General features: G+C 45.7%; 1 protein-coding gene across 1 annotated transcript; it reads left to right on the top strand.

Moving 5' to 3' along the window:
• Nucleotides 1–711: 711 nt before the first annotated feature.
• Nucleotides 712–17673, top strand: ldlrb (low density lipoprotein receptor b). Its single transcript, XM_079729282.1, has 18 exons — nt 712–1009; nt 5799–5924; nt 6357–6479; nt 6645–7025; nt 7150–7272; nt 7487–7609; nt 8179–8304; nt 8416–8544; nt 8802–8973; nt 9488–9715; nt 11271–11389; nt 11502–11641; nt 11824–11965; nt 12093–12245; nt 12800–12988; nt 13336–13413; nt 13884–14044; nt 15054–17673. The coding sequence occupies exons 1-18, from the start codon at nt 934–936 to the stop codon at nt 15090–15092; spliced, it is 2628 nt and encodes an 875-aa protein (XP_079585408.1). The 5' UTR covers nt 712–933; the 3' UTR covers nt 15093–17673.
• The last annotated feature ends 3878 nt before the right edge of the window (nt 17674–21551 follow it).

Below are 21551 nucleotides of genomic sequence, written 5' to 3'. Positions count from 1 at the left end.
TGCACACACACACACACACACACACACACACACACACACACACACACACACACACACACACCAATAGAGGGAGACAGACGGGAGCACAAAGGAGAAGGAAAACCGATCTACACAAGCAATGACAGTAGGCGCGGCCGTAGCCTTGGCAGTGTGTGTGTGTGTGTGTGTGTGTGTGTGTGTGTGCGTGTGTGTGCGCGCGCGTGTGTACGTGTGCATATGTCTGGGATAACATTATGATATCAGAGCAGGTGCAGCTGATAAGAAACCCAAACAGTCAACATTAGAAAATTGATTGCTGATTTAAAAAATACACATATTAGCCTGCTCTGACACCTGGCTGCCGTGTTTGCTTGTTGATAACAGTTTTAACGCTTTGATCTCAAAAACATAACAAATAAAATGTGATATTCATCGACTCGCCCTCACTATATGCACCCGCTTAAATGCATAATGCACGAGGATCAAGGCAAGGACAGTGCGTAGGTCTACACTTTGGGTGGGCAGCAGAGAATGAATGGAGCCGGAGGGGTGAGGCGAGGACGAGGCGGGGCCGACCGGAGGAAGAGGATGGAGGAGAAGCATGCAGCGCGTGGCTCCGCCCTCGCGGTTCACGTGCTAACGTTTCAAACATCACACCACTGCGCTGGCCACGCCTACCCCTGGTTTCTATGAAAATACTCTGATGAGACTGCAAAGCAACAATATCTTCCTGGCTGAAGGCATTAACTCGCTACAACTCTGCGTCCATACGAGCATTTTGCCATCACATTGCGTGGCCTTTGTCTCTCTTTCAGATAGCTGGGCTATACTAGCTCACCATCTATTTTGGTCAGAGTATAGTGAGAGGGTTGGCACTTCACTACATATATATATATTAATATATCGATATATTTAAAATCAATTACCTCTGGATTAAATCGGACCGTGGGGAAGATGTGGACGTGGAGTGGGGTCTGTGTGACATCTTCGTGCTGCCTGTTGCTGCTGCTTCATTCCCTGGCTGTTTCAGGTGAGAGAGGATGCTGGCCGGGCTGGGGGCGGGAATGTTCAGGGTTCATTCAGCCGAATGTCTAAAAGCTGAGTGTCAAAATTTCAATACCGTGTTTACTTTATTTTAGAAGATCTTATGGAAGTGTTTTCGATTTCAGAATTTCCTCTCGCCAGAAAGTTTGAAAATATATGTTTGAACGTTTAGAATTGTAGGCTGATCTAACCAGACCAAATGTTTACGTCTGTAGTTGGCATATAGACATAGCGCTCAGTCAGTGACTTTCGGATGGCTTGAAACAACAATTATGCTGCTCTGTCATTATCGATGCAAATGTCGCTTCCACATTGCATATATATATATGTGCGTGCGTGCGTGTGTGCGTGTGTGTGTGGAAGCGACATTTGTGTCTATCTTTAATGTTGGATTACAATAATAAAAGGCTACCGACAAAACTCCCAGTAGCCTACTCAGAGTGGTTATACATGTGGATGGGTCTACGGCAGGATACACCGGTTCTTGGACCATCCGATCTTCAGTTGGAGACTAGACCGGCATGTTCACTAGTTTCACTCTCCTGTAGACAGTCGCAGAACGGAAACAGGCAGTTGTGAGTGAACCGCTCCTTCCTGTCGTTTACCACCGAGGATCTGTTCACCATTCTTCATGTCATAAAGGATTCAAAATCGTTTTCGCGCTCCCCCTGAATGCAGCCTACATATAATGTATTTCGTTGTACCTTATGTCATCGGTGTTCATAAACGTCTTGATACCGGTAGACGTTCCACGAGGTTACGATAGTATCCATTCTCAGCTTAATGAATGAACACTGGTCTTTATGTTTTGCTCGCGTTCTGTTGTGAGTTTACTTCATAATTTCGAGAGGCTTGACAGGTTTTGAGTTACCTGGCCCCATTAAAATAGGCACTATATCTAGAATGCCCCCGCAGACAAAGTTTGAACAGACCACCACACAATTAAGTCCAATATGGATCATTGAATTTATGCTGTTTATTGGACTAAATAACCTTAAGGCTAACAGTATGCTTGGATTAACCATGGTGGACTCATAACCCACTAAGCTAAACCCATGAGAGTTTACAATCAGATTAGAGGATTCGCTCATGTTTCGCCAGTGCACACTGCTTTATCTCTTCTTTGTGTGTGTGTGTGGGGGGGGGGGGGCAACTCATGTATGTGTTGGCTATCTTGTGTAAAGCATGCTTCTCAAATGAGTCATCACAGGGGACCTATTTTAGTGTTAACCATGTTCAAATAGTAATTTAAAGGTGCTTTATTTCCCCAAGTTAGAAAGATCTCTAAATAATAAACAGGAATAGTCGTTTTCGTTCTTTAACCAAGCATAGAAAATCCTGCTTTAAAAGTCTGCTAATCCTTAAAGTAGAAATAGCGAACAGTTGCCACATTTTTGCAGGAATTTCAAGGGGAGGGAACATAGTAGAGAAGCAGGAAAAGAGGAGCAGGAAACTAAACCGGCTCCCGATTGGTCAGTGCCGGATGAACGGTCGAAAAACATGACCCCCAAACCTTGCAAGACCAGCGGCAGCCGTGCCTTTGATGGGTCGGTCAGACCAAAGCTCAATTAAGCCTCCAGAGCAGCAGCAGCGATTAGTGGTGGTGCTGGTGATTCATGTTGTGGACCCAGTGACCTCTGGGCCGCATGGACGGGTTCTGTTGGAGCGCCAGACACCAGCTCAGCAGAGGGAGCCTGGGTTAAATGACCACTGCATGGTCCGATGGGCATTCTGATGGGCTCTCTGGTCCCTCCAGTAAAACTCCCATCCTGATTCATAATTTTCTCTTCATGAGTGTGTGTGTGTGTGTGTGTGTGTGTGTGTGTGTGTGTGTGTGTGTGTGTGTGTGTGTGTGTGTGTGTGTGTGTGCGTGTGTGTGTGTGTATACATGTGTTTGTGTGTGTATGTACGTGCATGTGTGTGTTGTTGGGTGTGAGCATGTAAAAAGTGGTCCAGCCATTTGGTGTTTGTACACAATTTGGGAGGGATTGTCATGTGACAAATCTTTTGTTTTATTTCCAAGAGCACCCAGAATGCACCTTCCCAGTTTGTCGCTGAGTGATTCAGTATTCTGAGTCAGTAATTTGCGTCATTCAAAGTCTTCCACTGGGGTGGAGCAAATAATGTGTGCAAAGTAGGATATTTGAGAGCCAACCTTGATGCATTAAAAAAAATCATCATTGCTAGTATAATAATACATGATGCTCCACCAAGAATGTATCAGCAAGCTTGGCCCTACATGGATAAGACCTGATTTCATGGGAACCAACCGCCCCTCCCTCCCCGGCCCATTTGTTGGAAGTCCAAGTCCCTTAGTGAGAGACTTGGGAGATGGATTAGTGAGATGTGTACACTTCGGGGGGGGGGGCTTCTGCTCTCAGAGGGCTGGGGGAGGTACGGTCAGGAGCTGTGGTTGGGGGCGGAGCAGGTCAGCGAGCTGCTCAGTTTGACCTACTTTCTCCCAGCCTTGTGGTTGCCAGTCAGCCTGCGCTGGCTCCCAGCACTTGGCTCCTCTTCCTTACTGTACTACGACACACTACTCTTGTCTTCAGGCCAGCAACGGCTGGGAAACCTCGCGTCTTCTATTCCTGGAATCTTGTGTGTGGGTGTTATAGTGTGTGTGTGTGTATGGTTGGGTTTTACTGAGTTATTGTTTAACTGAATGTGTGTGTGTGTGTGTGTGTGTGTGTGTGTGTGTGTGTGTGCGCGTGAGTGAGTGTGTGTGTGTGTGTGTGATTGTATTTTAGTGAACATGTGTGTGTGTTTAAGTGAGTGAGTGTGTGTGTGTATTTTATTGAACATGTGTGTGTTTTAGTAAGTGAGTGTGTGTGTGTGTGTATTTTATTGAACATGTGTGTGTGTTTAAGTCAGTGAGTGTGGATGTGGGTGTGGGTGTGTGTGTGTGTGTCATGGGGGGGGGGCTCCCTGGATAAACATGCTGCATGATATCCAACAGTCTCAACAGTGACAACTGGGAGGATCTGGCCAACCATAACAAGAGCAGAGCAGATCCAGTGGATCCACTGGAATGAGCACGGAGCTGCTGAGCTGGACTGGGGGAGCCACAGGGTCGGGGCCCGGGGTGGAGGGCTGTGGTACCAGGTTTCAACGGCTTAGAGGCAGGCATCCCGGGTGTGAGTGTGTGGTGTGTAGTAATAGTATCTCCTGTGAATGTCAACACTGGGTAGACTTGTAGTGCACGCCCTTATCTCTTACTTCCATGTGTGTGAGTCTGTGTGTGTGTGTGTGTGTGTGTGCGTGTGCGTGTGCGTGTGTGTGGTGGAGATGGTGATGATGCCGTGGTGAGGAATGCCACACAGGGGTTGGTTGTGTGCCGGTGGTGTGATTCCTGCAGCTCCTCCCTGTCTATTGTCTTAAAGGGACAGACAATGGGCTGATGGTGCTGGCCTCCAGGCGGCCCCAGGGCCTGCTGGGGGCCCGCTGGATGCCAGGAGCACCACGCACCTCCTGTCTCCTGAGACGTGATGGAGCGTCTGCAGGGTGCTTTACAGTCCTACTGAAAGGCTCAAAGGCCCCGGTCACTCTGATGTCACACGCCACGGAGCAGACGGCTGACTGGGTGGAGGAGGGTATCAGCGACGGGTTGGGGACAGAAGAGGCATGTGTTCTGGGTTCTGGGCGCGTTTTGGGGTTCACAGTGGGGGTGCCCCGCAGAAGGCTTGGTGTGTGTTCAGCTGGGCTGTCAGTGTAATTCATTATGATCATCTTATGATCGGAGCTAAGGTACGATGTAAAGTAAATATTTTCCAATATTATTGTCCAACATTAACATGTATTGGTTGTTAAAGTGAAATGATAGAATTTAACGATTCCTTCGTCAAAGAATATGCACCTAGGGGATTATGATTTGGCCTTAATGACTGATAGAAGGAGTTTCAATGGGGGGGGGGGGTGGCAATGGAGCCTTTACTTATTGTCCATTGTAATTGTAGTAGTACTTGAATATAGGAAGAGGATTGGATTTGAGTGGGTATGCAAGTGTTGCTTCATTAAATTTGTTCCCTACATATTTCACAACCTCCTAAGGGCATGAGACATGGGTTCAGTCTAGCGATACCGGTGGCATCACTGTCTAAAACTTGTATAATAGATCCATGTGTTTATAGCAAAAAAATATTTTCAATGAAATAAAATTTCAGTTGACCTAAACTATTTTGATAAAAAATAAATGGTGTTTATTTTCTCTTGTAAATGACGATAAAATCACACTGGGGAAGGGTTAACCGTCAAGTAAAGAGGGCATTTCATGCCGATATCAGCGCATGAGTGTTGAACCTGCCGTCGGTTTGAGCGTCTGTGTCTGGACATGTGAGTGCTACTTTGATAAATCCCTCTTTTATTTAGCAATGTAATCCGCCTAATGATTAATCCTCCTCATTGGAGCATTGTTACCCCATATCATGTTTCCACACACGTTTGTGCAACACATAATGGTGTCACCATAACCGTCCGACTCCTATCATTTCAAACAATTTATTAGGGTGTCACTTCCAACAACAGGCCTCCCTTATTGCCTTCTACACTTACATCCTCATTCATTGTTGGTTAACTATTAACTCCACCAGGATGCAGTTTTATTTCACTCAGATAAGCCATAGATTGCTTAACCGAATAAAAGCGAGGCAGGAGTGGCGAGAGACAACAGCATATCCCCCTTTGACATTTAAATGTTCATTAAAGCATTGCCCTCATTCTGTGCCTGCACTATAGATATGGGATGAATTGTTGATGTTGTTGTGTGTGTGTCTTCACAGATGCAGCGGCAGGGTGTAACTCCAGGCAGTTCACCTGCGGGAACGGCCGCTGTGTGACCACCAGATGGATCTGTGACGGCTCGGACGACTGCGGTGACGGGAGCGATGAACTGAACTCCACCTGTGGTAAGCTCCCTTCACACCTGAAGAACGGATGTGAGGGGAATCTGTATGAATGACACCTGGATTACAAGATAAAGCTTCGGAGCGGATGGTTTGACACACCATATTGAACCAAGTAGCCAATCAGCCTTTAGTGGATGATTAGGTTTCCTGTACCCCCCCAGTCCTAAACACCACGGCCCCCAGTTGTGAAAAATAAGAGCAGCATTCAAACGACAAAAAGACCATGAGATATATCTGCAATAGAACCTTTATATACTCTAACAGTAATTTATAAAAAAAAATTGTTTGAACTCTTGATCTTTTCCATTTCTATTTGTAATAGAAGGCATCAGACATTATGACACCTGATTATTTCTGTGAACATGAGCAGACATCTCAATCCTCGTTGTGTGCCTCCTCCTGCCGTTCTCTGCTTCCTGCCGTGCTCTGCAGCTGCCAAGACCTGCCTCCCCTCCGAGTTCAGCTGCGGCGACCCCCGGACCCAATGCATCTCGGAGCGCTGGAAATGCGACGGAGCCGCCGACTGTGACAACAGGGAGGATGAGAAGGGCTGTGGTAAGACCTGAGAATGAACAGACGTTAATGCAGCAATAAGCATTCACTGACAAGCCAATGGACACTAATGTGTCTAGTGATCATTTCCTAACGGTGTTTATGTTTTAAAAAAAAACGCAAACTAAGTCATGGCTTCCCCTCCGAATCCCTCCTGTCACCCGACAGTGGCCAAGCCGTGCTCCGACGGTGAGTTCCGCTGCGCCAGCGGCCACTGCGTCTCCACCTCCTTCCGCTGCGACCGCGAGCGCGACTGCGAGGACGGTTCGGACGAGGAGGCCTGCCCGCCGCCCACCTGCAGCCCCGCATCCTTCCAGTGCAACAACACGTTGTGCGTGCCGGCCCTGTGGGCCTGCGACGGCGACAGCGACTGCATCGACGGCTCGGACGAGTGGCCCCAGAGCTGCGCGGGGCGGGGGCCTGCCGAGAGGAAGCCCACGCAGTGCGGGCCCCAGCAGTTCCTCTGCCGCAGCGGCGAGTGCATCCAAAGCAGCTGGCGGTGTGACGGCGGCGCCGACTGCCGCGACCAATCTGACGAGGACGACTGCAGTGAGTGTTGGGGCGGGGGGGGGGGGGGGGCATGTCTGATATGTGGCAAGTCGGCAGATTATTCGTCAAGGGGGCCGATTAAGTGAGCTCAGCAATTAACGTCGGCCACCTTTGTGTCGGACAGCCCACCCTACCTGCCAGCCGAACGAGTTCCAGTGTGACGACGGCCTCTGTATCCGTGGCGACCTCCAGTGTGACGGAGTGGAGGACTGCAGGGACGTCAGTGACGAGATGGGCTGCAGCCAAGGTGAGAGCCCGCCTTCATCCAGCCCCTCCTCCCATGATACAGATAGAGGGGCACCTTTACTGTGTGTACGCAGGCACCTGTATATACACAGTAATATCCTCATATCTCCTCATGTCTTCTTCCTCTTCCTTGAGATTGTGTGACAGTCCAACCCGCCTCATCCAAAGCTCATCTCCTGCTCTCTCTCTCTCTCTCTCTCTCTCTCTCCTCCCAGTGAAAGTTTGTGAGGGCCCCTCCCTGTTTAAGTGTCACAGCGGGGAGTGTGTCAGCATGGAGAAGGTGTGTGACAAGAACAGCGACTGCAGCGACTCGTCTGACGAGCCCGCGAGTGATTGCGGTGAGTTCAGGACATGGTGGCGGTTTAGTGAGCTGTGCTGCCGTATTGTGATTCGAACCGCCAAACCAAAGCACCAAAGAAACCTGGCAGGGCAGTCCCTGTTGACTGATGGGACTGCTCCAAGGGAAGAGTCATACGTTGAGTCTGCGCTTTCATTCAGCTATTTCCTTTTTTTAACCAATGTGGGCTATTCTGGTGTTTAACTTCTGCATGCGCAATTCGATACGGTGTATCATTGCAGAAGTACTGGTATATTATACATACATAAAAAAAATACAGCATATCAAATTGTTCAGCCCTGAGAGTTGGTCAAATGTGCCATTCCCAAGTGTCCATTACACCATTACACCCCTTTCCGCTTTAACTCATGAGACCAGGAAAAATGTAAAAAAAAAAGGAAAACTGCATCCAGGCCTGGAAAATCTGATTAGTGTACCAGGAAGTAGCCAGGACCCGTTTGGCAAGATAATCAGCGGTCTGGAACCGTCTACAGCTAATGAATTAGGAAAAAGGCTGTCATGTATGGAGGGTTTTTAACGTGTTTCTGCCGTGTTTCTGACCCTGTTTAGACAAAAACGAGTGCGACAACGGTAACAAGGGAGGATGCTCACACACGTGTGTTAATCTCAAGCTGGGCTACAACTGTACCTGCCCTGTTGGCTACCGCCTCAGTATGGACAAGCACCTCTGTGTTGGTAAGAGGGTTACCATCACTATGCTGAGCTATGCATTTTCTCGGGGGTAAATCGATTATTTTAATACTTTATCGAAGGGCTTCCTGGTTATAACCTTTCCGTCCCCTGCAGACATCGATGAGTGCTCCACCCCAGACATCTGCACTCAGATCTGTGTCAACCTCCCTGGTAGCTACAAGTGTGACTGTAAGGAGGGCTATGCAGTGGACCCTGTGACCAGGACTTGCAAGGCCCGATCAGGTAATGTGTGCACATCGCCTATTGCGATTTTTTTTCAGCTGCTTTAATTGCTACCTCCATTATAAATGTGTCATTGTTTGACACAAAGCATAAAACACTGGGTCCTAGTTGTGTTCAGAAAAGGCAGTGTTTTCGCTTCAACCAGCAGAGAAAACTGTAACCAAACCCTGACAATGAACTGTAAACACTGGGCTCGACTTTTGCTCTATGCTGCCAAACTCAACCTAGTTTCTATTATCTTATTCCGCTCTCTCCAGGCATCGTCCCCTACCTGTACTTCACCAGCAAACATGACGTGAGGAAGATGGCTGTGGACCGCACTGACTACGTGCGCCTGATGTCGGGCCTCAAGAACGTGGTGGCTTTGGACCTCGACATCCCCAGCAACACCCTCTTCTGGTCGGACCTTTCTCTGAAGAAGATCTACAGGTCAGTGATGTCATGGGATATAGCTTAGTGGAAGTCCTCCGAAGCCCTTCCTTACGAGGGGGGGTCCAAAGACATGCCTGAAACTGCAATAGTGTGTGGGGGAATAAGTGTGTGTGTGTGTGTGTGTGTGTCTGTGTCACCCTGCCCATTGTAACGATTGTTAAGGCAGTAGCAATTCTGTAGTATTTCACTTTTGACACAAAATGAGCCTCATCGGAATGCTGACATCAAACTTTACACACTCTCTGCGCGGCAACCTTAATACTTAGCATGGCCGGACATTTCCGATGAAGCCCTGTTGTCGGGCATAGGTATTTTCATGAGCCATCGCTGTCGGCCTATGAACGTGTGTGTCCCTTCCGCAGCCACAAAATGGTTGTGTCCTTCAGATGTCATTCTTGGCGGGCTGAGGCCTTTTGCTCAAAGCCCACAGGTTAATCTGCAGACAGTGAGGGGTCCAACCCTTTATCAATCAGCTATGGGGGAGGATGCTTATTCATGTCTCCCCTCCCAGCACCAAGATCAACGCTTCGGGCGAGGAACCTGCCCACCGCGCGGTGGTCGACAGTGACCTCACCTCCCCCGAGGGCCTGGCCGTGGACTGGGTGCACGGGAACATCTACTGGACAGACAGCGAGCAGCAGACCATCTCCGTGGCGACGGTGGACGGCAGCAAGAGGAAGACGCTGATCTCCAAAGGCCTGGACCGGCCGCGCGCCATCGTGGTGGACCCCGTGCAGAAGTGAGTACAGCCGGGTCTCTCTCTCTCTCTCTCTCTCTCTCTCAAAACTTTTTCTCTGTCTCAAAACTTTCTCTCCCTCAAATCTTCTACCTCTCTTTGCGATCCCAGTTGGTGTGGTCCAGTTACAACAACATGTGTTCACAACACGCTTGATGTTTTGGTGTGTTACACAACTCGATTCAACTCAACAGGGAAAATGTAAACAGCCGATGAGAGGTGTCTACATGTGGAAAAGAATGAGGCGTCCAAAGATTGTGGGAGAATAGACTCGCAGTGGTGGCCCAAAACTCTTTCCGCCTGGTCTCTGTCTTCCGAAGTGCGCTCCCAAAAGAGCGCTCCCATTGTTTGTCGGGCAGACGGACTTGAAACACCGGCGTTCATTCTAGGGCTGGGCGATATTGCAAAAAATATTATCACGATTATTTTTTCGATATCGATATTAATCACGATATATAATATATATATATATATATTTATTGATTTATTTTGACAGGTGAAAGACATAACATTAGGTGAGGGACAGAACGAGACAGAACGGAGGTCGTTGCATATTCTTACATTGTTGTTGATAGGCTGTGTGTGTGTGTGTGTATGTGTGTGTGTGTGTGTGTGTGTGTGTGTGTGTGTGCGTGTGTGTGTGTGTGTGTGTGATATAATTTGATACTGCTGAAGCCTGAAGAAACCAGAGTGTTCATTAGTTAAACCATACACTTGTTTATTATCATGCTTCTTTTTGATTGTTTATCATACGGTACAACTGCCGCAAAAGACGACACGATAGACTGCTGTTTTGGAACAGCCCCGCTCGCGCTGCTGACAGCTGCGGTAGGACGGCGGGCAAAACTTTTTGTTGCGCACATTTTCATACTTTCTGTGTAGTCGCTGGGATGGTATGTTTTCAGATGTTGAAATAAATTAGTTGTGTTTCCCAATCGTGCTGGCACCGACCGACGGCATAATTTAGAGACGGTCTTATCCTGTGCTTCATCAGTTTTGAGACAGCCAAACCAGTTTCATATAATGGACGTCTTGTAACCTTTTTTATCGACTACTTCGCCCTCCGTTGTTCCACTCATTTTTATTCTGTCGCAAAAAGCTCCTCTCCTCTCGTCTTTCCTTACCGCGGTGCTGGAACGCAAGCTCAAACATGCACCAGCAAATGGGCGTGTACTTAGACATTAACCGCAAAACTGCGATCTGACTATTGTGTTTATTTCTGCTGTATGATTGGCTGTTAGGTAAATCCATATCAGAACTGTTTTTATTTATTTATTAATTATTTTTTTAAAACTTTTTTTTTATATATATATATCGAGCATTTATGTCTAATGCTTATCGTCGTAATCGACGTGAGTTTTATCACAATTAATAATCGTAATTGAGTTATCGCCCAGCCCTAGTTCATGCCTGTGGTCAGACCGACCCCTGTTTGATGGTTTAGTGCTGATTTCAGATTGAGGAAGTAGCCCAACAGCCGTCTCCATTATAGCGACGGAAGGCTGTGTTGTGCCATCCACAGGTTGTAACGGGAGCGTTTGTTTGTCTTTGTCCACAGTTTCATGTACTGGACCGATTGGGGAGCCGAGGCAAAAATTGAAAAGTGCGGTTTGAACGGAGCCGGCCGCATTGCCTTGGTGACAGACAATATCGTGTGGCCTAACGGAATCACTCTGGGTAAATTCACTTCCTTGACACAACCACCACTCCGAAGGCGGGACGGGGGGGCGGCCAGCCTGCTGTGTTGGGATGACATGATGCCATTGTGCTGTTGTTGTTGATCTTCCAGACATGGTGAACCAGCGTCTGTACTGGGTGGACTCCAAGATGCACACGCTGTCCAGCGTGGACGTGAACGGAGGGACACGGCACACGGTCATGCACGACGCGCACAAGCTGGCCCACCCCATCTCTCTGGACGTCTTTGAGGTTCGTAACCCACCCTCTGTGTTCTCACAGGAAAACGATCATCACATGTGTATGACCAGATCGTAGTCCATTACTGTAATGTAGAACAGGGATGCAAGTCGATTTGTTGCTTGTTTTAATCCTTCAATCGACCCCCCCCCCCCCCCCCCCCCCCCCCACACACACACATCCATGTTACACAGGATAAAGTCTACTGGACCGACGTCAACAACAATGCACTTTACAGTGCCAACCGTCACACAGGAAATGACATCACCGAGCTGGTGATGGACTTGGACCAGCCCGAAGACATCGTCTTGTACCACAGCCTCAAGCAGCCCATGGGTACGGCTCGTCGCAAATTCAGCTAAGCTAAACCCAGGACAGGAACCATCAGCTGACCTTCGACACTCACTCTCCCCATGTGTGTTTGTGTGTGTGTGTCTGTGTGTGTGTGTGTGTGTGTGTGCAGGTACCAACTGGTGCAGAGATGGGAACAGTATGAACGGAGGCTGTGAGTTCCTCTGTCTTCCCGCCCCTGTGATCAACCAGCACTCTGCTAAGTATACCTGCGCCTGTCCCGACCACGCCAGCCTGGCCCCGGACATGAGGAAGTGTGTGACAGGTGCGGAGAACCCAGAGAGAAACCCACATGCAAATCATTTGTTCATAAATTGTGCAAGTGTATTCTTTGTTTCATAAGCTTTAGTAACGTTGTTTCTTGCACATCGTCGAACACTAGTAAACCATGTCCTTCTGATAGGGAAGATCTTAACCTTGGCTTCCTGTGAATAAGCTCTTAAGGGGTTTTTAATATCTAAAACTTATGTCCACAAAAGTGCCTGGTGAGTTAATGATGGTGGTTCTCAAAATGTTTTTGATTTGTTCTTCAAAACTGAAACTACCTTTGATTAACAAGTCCAAAATACAAAATTGGTACAGCTTTAGGAAACAATTTCATGCCCCTATCGATATATTATTTTGGTTGAACATAATCGCCATCTTTCTATTATTCACTTCAGACCATCACTTTGTCACACTTTTCTTTGTCCATCCCAATTTTTCTTCAATATTCAACCAAATAAATGGGTGAATAATACCATTGTTCAACCAAGTTCCGCCATGAAAGATCCCGTGGCCTCTGCTAACAATCCTCCCCTCATCCGTTTCCCATACCAGGCATGGCTGTTACTCCTGCTCCAGCCAAGCCTATAACAAGGCCGACCCCGAACACGACACCCCAACAGCCTGCCCTTCCCCCCACCACCACCAGTACCAATACCAGAGCTGCACAGAGGCCTGCCTCTCCGTCAACTACCTCCCCCTCCTCCACCCCCACAGCTTCGCCCTCTCTCGTCTCAGCTCAAGGTATAATGAAGTCTCGCTGGGTTACTGCAAGTGTAATAGTATTAGTGATATTTGTCAGTGGGGGTATTTCTTTCATGTGATGCGGACACCTCCCTTAAATGCTATCCTGGCGGATTGCCATATTTACCTTAGTATTATAAGTAGAAGTATAGTATAAGTATTAGTATAAGTATTATATGTTTTTGCATAAGAAACAACAATGCTACATGCACTACTCTTTAAGGGAATTTAAGGGATTTTTTTGTCACAATACACAATGCTGAATATTTCCCCTGAAAGGTCTGAATAAATGAGTTCAGTGGTTTTGGAGGTGCAGAAGTTAAACCTCTTGTTTGTTGTCCCTTTAGTGAACAACAGATATGCTGCTATGCCGAAGGCGGCCGAGTCTTCACATCCTGGGGCGCTACTCATCGTGCTGCCAATATGTAAGTTGTGAGCCCATCCCGCCTCACTCTGTCTCTGTCTCCCTTTCTGTCTCTGTCTCCTTCGCTGTCTCTCTCTCTGTCTCCCTTTCTGTCTCTGTCTCTCTCTCCCTCTCTCTCGCTATCTCTCTCTCTCTCTCTCTCTTTCTCTCTTTCTCTCTCTCTCTCTCTCTCTCTCTCTCTCTCTCTCTCTCTCTCTCTCTCTCTCTTTCACTCTCATTCTCTCTATTTCTCCCACCTCTGGTATTTTGCGGAAACATTCAGGGCTTCGTGAGTGATGTGTCATGAAGGAAATTAGATTACTCAGACTACGGCTGTGACAATACCATGGCAGGAATTTCCTTCTTTTTTTTCTTTTGTAACTGGATTTTCCCCAAAAAACGAAAGAAGCTTCATTAAGTATTGCGTATATAATCTCCATGGTTGTTGTTCACCGGTCTCACCAAACGTCTCCATGCGTTTCTATTGGACAGGTGTGATGTGCCTGCTGGTCTTCGGGGGGTTGTTTCTATGGCGACAATGGCGCAGGAAGAACACCAACACCATCCACTTTGACAACCCGGTGTACCAGAAGACCACGGAGGACGAGGTCCACATCTGCACCAGCGATGCCGGCGGCTATGTCTATCCCCAGGTACGACCTCCCGTCCCCACTAACACCCTGTTGTTATTCCTTCATGTCGGCCTTTCATGGCCCACTGTACAGAAGTGTGTGGCAAGTGCAGGAAAGGTATATGGTAATGCAGGTCATTCGGGTATTATATATTTTAATAAAAAAATGATTGCAAAATGAGTACCAGCATCTTTCTGTAGTCCTGCAGTCATCGCTACAGAGATCATTGGTCCGGTTTGATTTGAGCCGGTAGGGACGTAGACTCGCGATACCAGAGACGATCAGAGATCTCACCGCGTACCAAACGTCTAAGAATTTCTAAATGCAAGTTAGAACGGCCCCTAACAGACCTACTCCTTTTACGTTTTATAGTGAATGATACTGTACCGTAAACTATGCCCTCCTCTTGTTCTCCTCTGTAGTGAAGACAACAGGAGATATAGTAAACTACTTTGCAAAAAGTAGAGATTCTGTTTCAACCAATGTGGGCTCAATCCACAAGATTGGTGAAATTAAGGATTTCCAGCATCTTTATTTTATACGTATTGGTACGACAGTTTTTATAAGCACACATGAATTTTCACGTCCCCGCATCAATATGAAGGCCCCCTTAAGCAATGAAGGCTTTCCTAAAGCTCTTCAGAGGCTGACTTATGAATCTAGTAGGGATGTAGCTTAGATTCTCCTTCCAAGCACTGCCTGGTCTTTAGAGTGATCCAGACCTCTAGCGACTAAACAGGGGCGACGGGGCAGGTCAAAGCGATTCCAAGATGTCAGGGACAACACGGAAGCCAAAAACAATCAGAATCGCTGTTCATTGTCCTGAAGACAAATCCACAAGGAGTGTGTGTTTGGAAGGAAACGACCACTGAGAAAGGCCGGTTTACAATGGCCATTAGGGGATAGATTCAGAGGTTTCAATGATATAAAAAGCGTTTCTACATTTGATTGCTACCATACCATTCATCCACAAACATTTATTGTTGTTGTTGAAGTACAAAAACGATCTTTATCTGCTCTTTTTTTTCAGAGGCAAATTGTTAGCGCAGAGGAAATGGACCTAGCATAACAAAGAGACGATGACGACAATGAAAGTCATGTTTTACCGACAACCGAAGACGTGTGATCTACTGCTGCTTATAGACCCTCCAACCCGGCCATGATCTGTGGCTTTTTCCATTTTTTTCCCTTTGCACTGTCACGTCCAAATCTGAAGGAGAGAAGAATCATCAGGAGAAAAAAATGCACAAAAAACCTTTAGCGAATCCTTATGCCTCAGCGAGAAAAGCCATACTTTGAGCTGTGTTCTACAATGACAAAGCAAAAAGGACATTACAGGAAGCCATTTTGTCCAATCTCAAAATGGCCAAAGAATGAAGAAATTGTACAATTTGAAGTCAATGTTGATATATTATATATTTTACTTTATTTCAGTCAGCGATACGTGGAGTTTCTAATTTAAAGACACCTGCTAGCACATCGTTCATATCCTATATCACTTGTTACAGAGTACAGACAATTTTCATTAATCTCTATGTTGGCGGTACACACATCTAGTGTTCCCTGTTACCAGGCACTGTAGTGATCAATCATCCTTATATTATCTGACAACAAACACACCTTATCGCACCATCTGCGCGCCATGCACCATAAAGTGCGTGCCCTGTCCTACGTTTTCTTGTGCCTTACCATCATTATACCTAGGATGACAACACTATGCTCCTTTCCCCATGCTCTAGTCTTGAATGTGCCTCAACTCAGTAGGGGAGAGCCGGGTCGATTGAAACACTTTTCAGTTAAACGTCTTTTTCAAAGATGACGTTACGTATTCAAATAATTTCATCATGTGATCAACATCTCACATGTGTATTCTCTTAGTTACAAGTGTAATTCAATACATATGTTGGATGATCACGCTGTTTTTTAACTTTGAACGTAAGTTGACATTGTTTCAAACGCCCCGCCTAGTCGGTATGTTTGAAACACATATACGGGACGAATGAAACAGCATATTTTAAACAGAAACTATTGACCCTTACTCTTGTTTTTATTCAACATACCGGACAACATACTAGTGTACTCGTCATTGCTACAATTTCACATAATTTCTCATAATATAAATAGGTAAAAAAATATTTTTGTCCTGTGCGTAATTGTCAAGATGCACATTTCGATTAAAACCCACCTTTCTTCGTTAATACCAGTTGGACGACTACATTTTCATTTAATTTACTTATTTCCCTGTCCTAAGTCATGTTTATGGATACACAGTTGAACATCCTGTTATTTATTGTAAACAAAATGGTGATATGCGGGACGTTTGAAACAAGTGTTTCAATCACCCCGACAGCGACTACTGGCACTTAAACCTTTTTTGCCTCTTAACTTCAAAACTCTGACATTGCACACTTTAGGGCAGGTTTAATTACTCATTCATCTGATGTATTGTCATATTATTATGGCATGAAACAAAAAAAACAACTGTTTATTACAAAAGAACTACCGCACGAAAGATTTTACTTTCCGCACTCAAAAACAGGTTCGCGAGGATAACATTTGAATGGTATGACGTCATTACACAAAATTTTCCGGGGTTGGTCAGTCTTGCGTGCTGAACGTAGTGAACGAAATTTTGACGTGAAAGACTTGGGTGGTTTTCGAGGAAATCGCTGTGTTTGAATCGTCCCGTGTTTGAATCGACCCGGCTCTACCCTACTACCCTCCCACCATCTTCCCCTTAGTAAAGTCCTGACCGGGGCAGTTCCCACCTCAGAGAGGAATGGCCATAGTTACATTTTAACCCATGTATTTTGTCTTGGGGACAGTTTTGACTTTCATTTTTTGTGAAACCTGTTATGATGAGGGTTTGATGTTCCCGTGGTGGAAGCCATTTTAAAAGTAGTTCCAATGTAGTGGTGTGAGCAGACGATGTTCAGCCAAGGTTTACAATGCAGATTCTGCCCGATAGTTGAAGTCAACCAAAGTGAAGGAGGCCAGCGTGATCCGCCACCCAGGTGGTAATGAGTGGCGCGAGAGCCTTGTTGTGTTTTGGGGACTCTGTAAATAGTATCTGTTTAAATATTTTGTAAAAAATATTTTGTGCTCAATCTATGTCTATTTTATTTTGTTTTAATTAAGGATCAAAAACAATAAAAATATGTAAATATGACAGATTTATTTATAAATACATATGTATAATGCTGAATTTATTTGTATGTTTTGCCTTTGTTTCGACTTTGCGGTCTGTCTGTAAATAATCGTACTGGAGTGATGGTCAGTGCAGACGGATCATGCTAGTCCCTGCACTACACAGCTAAGTTATACAACTTTGGTTCAATTGTTGCCATGGGGACATGGCGTAGTTTGTGTATATATGGCATTAGACAGCTCCGGCGCTGCCGTGTTGATCTAATTACTTTCCGCGTTGGGCTTGGATGTAACGAAGCGGGCGTGTTCCTTAATGGTTTGCTTTGTTTGGAAAGCCTTGAATGATCTACGAAAGAGCTCTGACTGCATTGTGCTTTAAGGGTGTAGGATTGAAGGAATATAAAGACACTGTGAGGCTAATTGCTTTTGATTGCAGCTCAAGTCAATTCTTCTTTGTTTGTATTGTTATTTTGTTTAATAAAAGCGAGTCCATTGTTCTCCTATCACTCTTTTTATTTATTGATATTTGTTAATATGGGATGATTTTGGTGCGCTGGCACAACCATCTCTTGATTGCTGTATTTGAAAACTATTTCCTCCAGTATCTACTCTCTGATAGAGTTGATAGTGAGTACTGATCATCATAATCTAGTTTTGAGTGTATCCTCCCTGTATTATTTCCAATCACTTGAAAAACACATTGATCCACAATCACACCTCTGTATGACCATGGATCAATGTGTATATCAAGGACTGAGATGCAGTGATGTACATCTAATTATCTAGTGCTCAATTAGAGCATTTATAGTCGGCCCAGTCAAATAATGTGTAATTGTAATAACAAATGATTTCCATGATTTCCATCATATCAGCTTCCATGTGCTGAGGTCTGGTCTCTAGCAACAGGGGGACATTTCCTTCGGATTTCAGGGAAGCGTGATCAAAGCATGCTGTAATGTGGCTTGTTTTACCGTAAGTGCTTTATTGGGATGTGTCCAAAAAAGTTAAACCCACCCCCTTCCACTCAGTCCGCTTAGAGACCGCAGCATTAAATCCAAACTTGGACAAGTGGGGGCTATTTACTGCCTGCTTCCTTCATACATTATACTGCTATGAATGTAACAATATTAATCAATGCCTTTTATAGTTATTTCAATGCGACTCCTCATACTGGAGACCAATGAGGACTATATATATATATATATATATATATATATATATATATATATATATAATTATATTTAACTGTAGGCCGGTAACATAATATATACTGCCAATACTGCCTTTGGAAGCACTCTGTAAGACAGTCTGTTCTTCTTTTCTGTTCGGCATTGATGGAGACTCCCTCATCAGAGACCTCGGGGAAGATAATACCCTTCATCAATAATGTATATTAAATTACCCTCCCCCATTGACACACACACTCACTTTTGTTTGTGTGTGTGCATGTGCCAATGTGTGTTTAGGCAGTGTGCAAGAAGGGCACCCAAACACAGTTTCATACTGAGGAGGTGTAAAATAGATAGCTCTAAGATAGCTATGCATAACATGTGCTCATATGTGTTAGGATGCTTCTTTCATTGGTCATGGTTTCATGGTATCTAACAGCCAAGCATCTAGAGAGCGCAGTGAAACACATATGCGCAGATATGTGCACTCTTTGATAATGATTTGTTACACCCTTTTGCCCTTTTTTGATCTGGTGAGTTTGGTCTATTCTCTTACAAGGTTTTAAAGGCAGTACACCTGTATCTTCTGTTTTTTCTGGTTTAATGTTTGAAACAATGTTCCACTTTTAATATTCCCAATGTATATTTTAACGATTTATACACAGATTGATCGTCTTATAGGAACTTCTCCCACTTCCACCTCGACTTGAAAAGAGAAGTGGTTGCATGCTCTTCTTTGAATCGGTCCTATCTCTTCACACAGCCCGGGTTGAGTCACTTCCCTCAGCATCCCTCCATCTACATTCAATGGTAGATAACACTAAGGCTAGCCACATTGCACGTTACTGTTCACATCTAAATCTAGTGGAAAGGGATACTTCTTTTTTCAGAACTTCTCTGGCCCCCAGCAAGCATGCAACCGGGAAACATTGAGGCTGTGTGTGCGTGTGCATGTTTGTGTGTGTGTGTGTGTGTGTGTGTGTCTGTGATTGTGTGTATGTGTATGTGTGTGTGTCTGTTTCTGTGAATGTGTGTGTCTGTGTATGTTTGTGTGTGCGTGTATGTATGTGTGTGTGTGTATCCATGCATCAGCAGCCCCCATGCATAGCAGAGAAAAAGTGTGGAATGTTGTCATTCCGGCCCCTAGATCCACATTCCATCCTCCGAGATGCTTGGAGCTCCTGGAGGCCTCACCAAGCTGTTCCATACCAGCAACCTGACGGGCCTCATTTCTCCTACTCTCACTTCATTCTTTTTACTAACATGGTATTTGCCCTTGGTCCCCTTATCCCACCCCCACACACAGCCCCTCTTAGTGTTCCACCAAGCAACCCCCCCCACCCCCTCCAACACACACAGACACACACACACAAATCATGTGAAACGATGGTGTGACAGGGCGTGAGGAAGATCATGGGACTGACGTCGGAGCCTGAAGATAGCGTGACCCTTCCTCTTGGGCGGCCCGGCTTTTAGATGTGTGAACAAAGAAGTGGCTTCTGTTGTACCACCTCTGATACGACCACCTCTGAGGGAGGTCCATACAGTAGCACAAACAGCAAAGGGATAACCCAAAACCTGGTGGACAAAGAGTCTCAACAGAGTCCACAGTGGAAGAGATCTGCCTATCACTTTTACCTTCATCATCGTCCTCATCATCATCATCATCATCATCATCATCATCTTCGTCATTATGGTGTTTGTAACTCAGTTCACAAACAGCCAGTCAAATGGCTGTGCGTGTGTGTGTCTGTGTGTTTTTGTGTGTGTGTTTGTCCATGACTCCAGGGAGTATCACACACACACCTGAAACGAATGATACAGATCCGGCCCCTAGGGATGGAGAGTGTGTGTGTGTATGTGTTTGTGTCTGTGCATGTGTGTGTGTGTGTGTGTGTGTGTGTGTGTGTTGGTGTGGAGAGAGAGAAGAGAGAGAGAGAGAGAGAGAGAGAGAGAGAGAGAGAGAGAGAGAGAGAGAGAGAGAGAGTTGTTTGGTCATTAAGGGCAGTGCTGTTTGTAAATTGCCTCCTCACCTCATCTCGATTTACATATTGCCGGTGCCACGGCATTGGCCGACGTGGTCACAAAGGGGGCGGGGTCTCACCTCACACCACACTGCGTCGTGAGTGAGGCAGGCGGGGCCCTGTCGTCCTCTGAGACAATGAGGAGACGAAAGACCTGCACATCCAGGTGATGCCTGACAACCACAGAATGTTTCTGTGTCGGCATGACGACACAAAAAAGGCAAAACAAGACCAACAGGTGCACCAGGCAACCTACCTCAACTCAGCAGGGAGGGAGTAGGGAGGGGGGTGTGTGTGATGTGTGTGTGTGTGGGGGGGGGGGGGGGGGGGGGGATTGAGGACAAGCCAAATAAAATGATGCTAGAATGTGACTGTAGTTTCCCTTATTAAGTATTATAGCAAAAACTGCCCCGTAGGGAAAGGGTTATGGGAATCTGAGGGCCTGTTTCTGCAACACTTGACTCGTCTCGGGAAATGACAAATGGGGGACAGCCTGTCACATGTTTCATTTTATTGCATTTTTTATTTATATAAGGGTCAACATATTTTATTACATACTGCATTTGGTTAGATGCATGTTGTACTTATAATTAGAATATCTACATGTGTATCTTGTGTTTATATTGCTGGTTGTGTTTATTCTATTCTATTTACATTGATGGCTCTAACTTGAGCTGAGCAACTGTAATAAACAACTTCCTCCGGGATCAATAAAGTCATCTATATGTAACCTAATGTTGCGGTTGATGGATGACCGGTGGGTGACCTTAACACTGAATCGACCGAGGCAGAAACTACGCTTGTCAATGGAACAAGATGCAAACAACGCGTTATTTAAATACTGCTGGATTAGGTTTGCAAAAGTAGCTTCAAGATAAAAAGAAAACATTATGCGGAAGCTGATATATACACGATAACCAAGAATTGGTTCATTTAGTTGAATTTTTTTCAATCGTTTAAATCCCTCATTATAGGCCTACTCACTGGCAGTAGGCCTATCAATTCGCCCAAATACTAAAAACCAACACAAATATTTTTTTATGATCCTATCATCCTCATGTATCGAAATATCTCCGAGCATTACATGTTAGGAAAGATGTAACTTTATTACTAGTTTTTTTAAGAACAACGTCAACACTAGCACACGTCTCAGAACACTTTGCTGCCCCCCTGAGTTGGTAGCCAAGT

The sequence above is a fragment of the Pollachius pollachius genome, assembly GCF_949987615.1.
Source record: "Pollachius pollachius genome assembly, chromosome: 2".
Lineage (NCBI taxonomy): Eukaryota > Metazoa > Chordata > Actinopteri > Gadiformes > Gadidae > Pollachius > Pollachius pollachius.
This window is presented reverse-complemented; position numbering and strand designations above follow the sequence as displayed.

Bases quoted from the DNA above. Each gene is read 5' to 3' on its own strand.
- ldlrb (XM_079729282.1), top strand. From the start codon at position 934: ATGTGGACGTGGAGTGGGGTCTGTGTGACATCTTCGTGCTGCCTGTTG. The intron at 6,480-6,644 runs GTAAGACCTGAG...GTCACCCGACAG, and splicing joins GGAGGATGAGAAGGGCTGTG to TGGCCAAGCCGTGCTCCGAC. The intron at 11,642-11,823 runs GTTCGTAACCCA...CATGTTACACAG, and splicing joins TCTCTCTGGACGTCTTTGAG to GATAAAGTCTACTGGACCGA.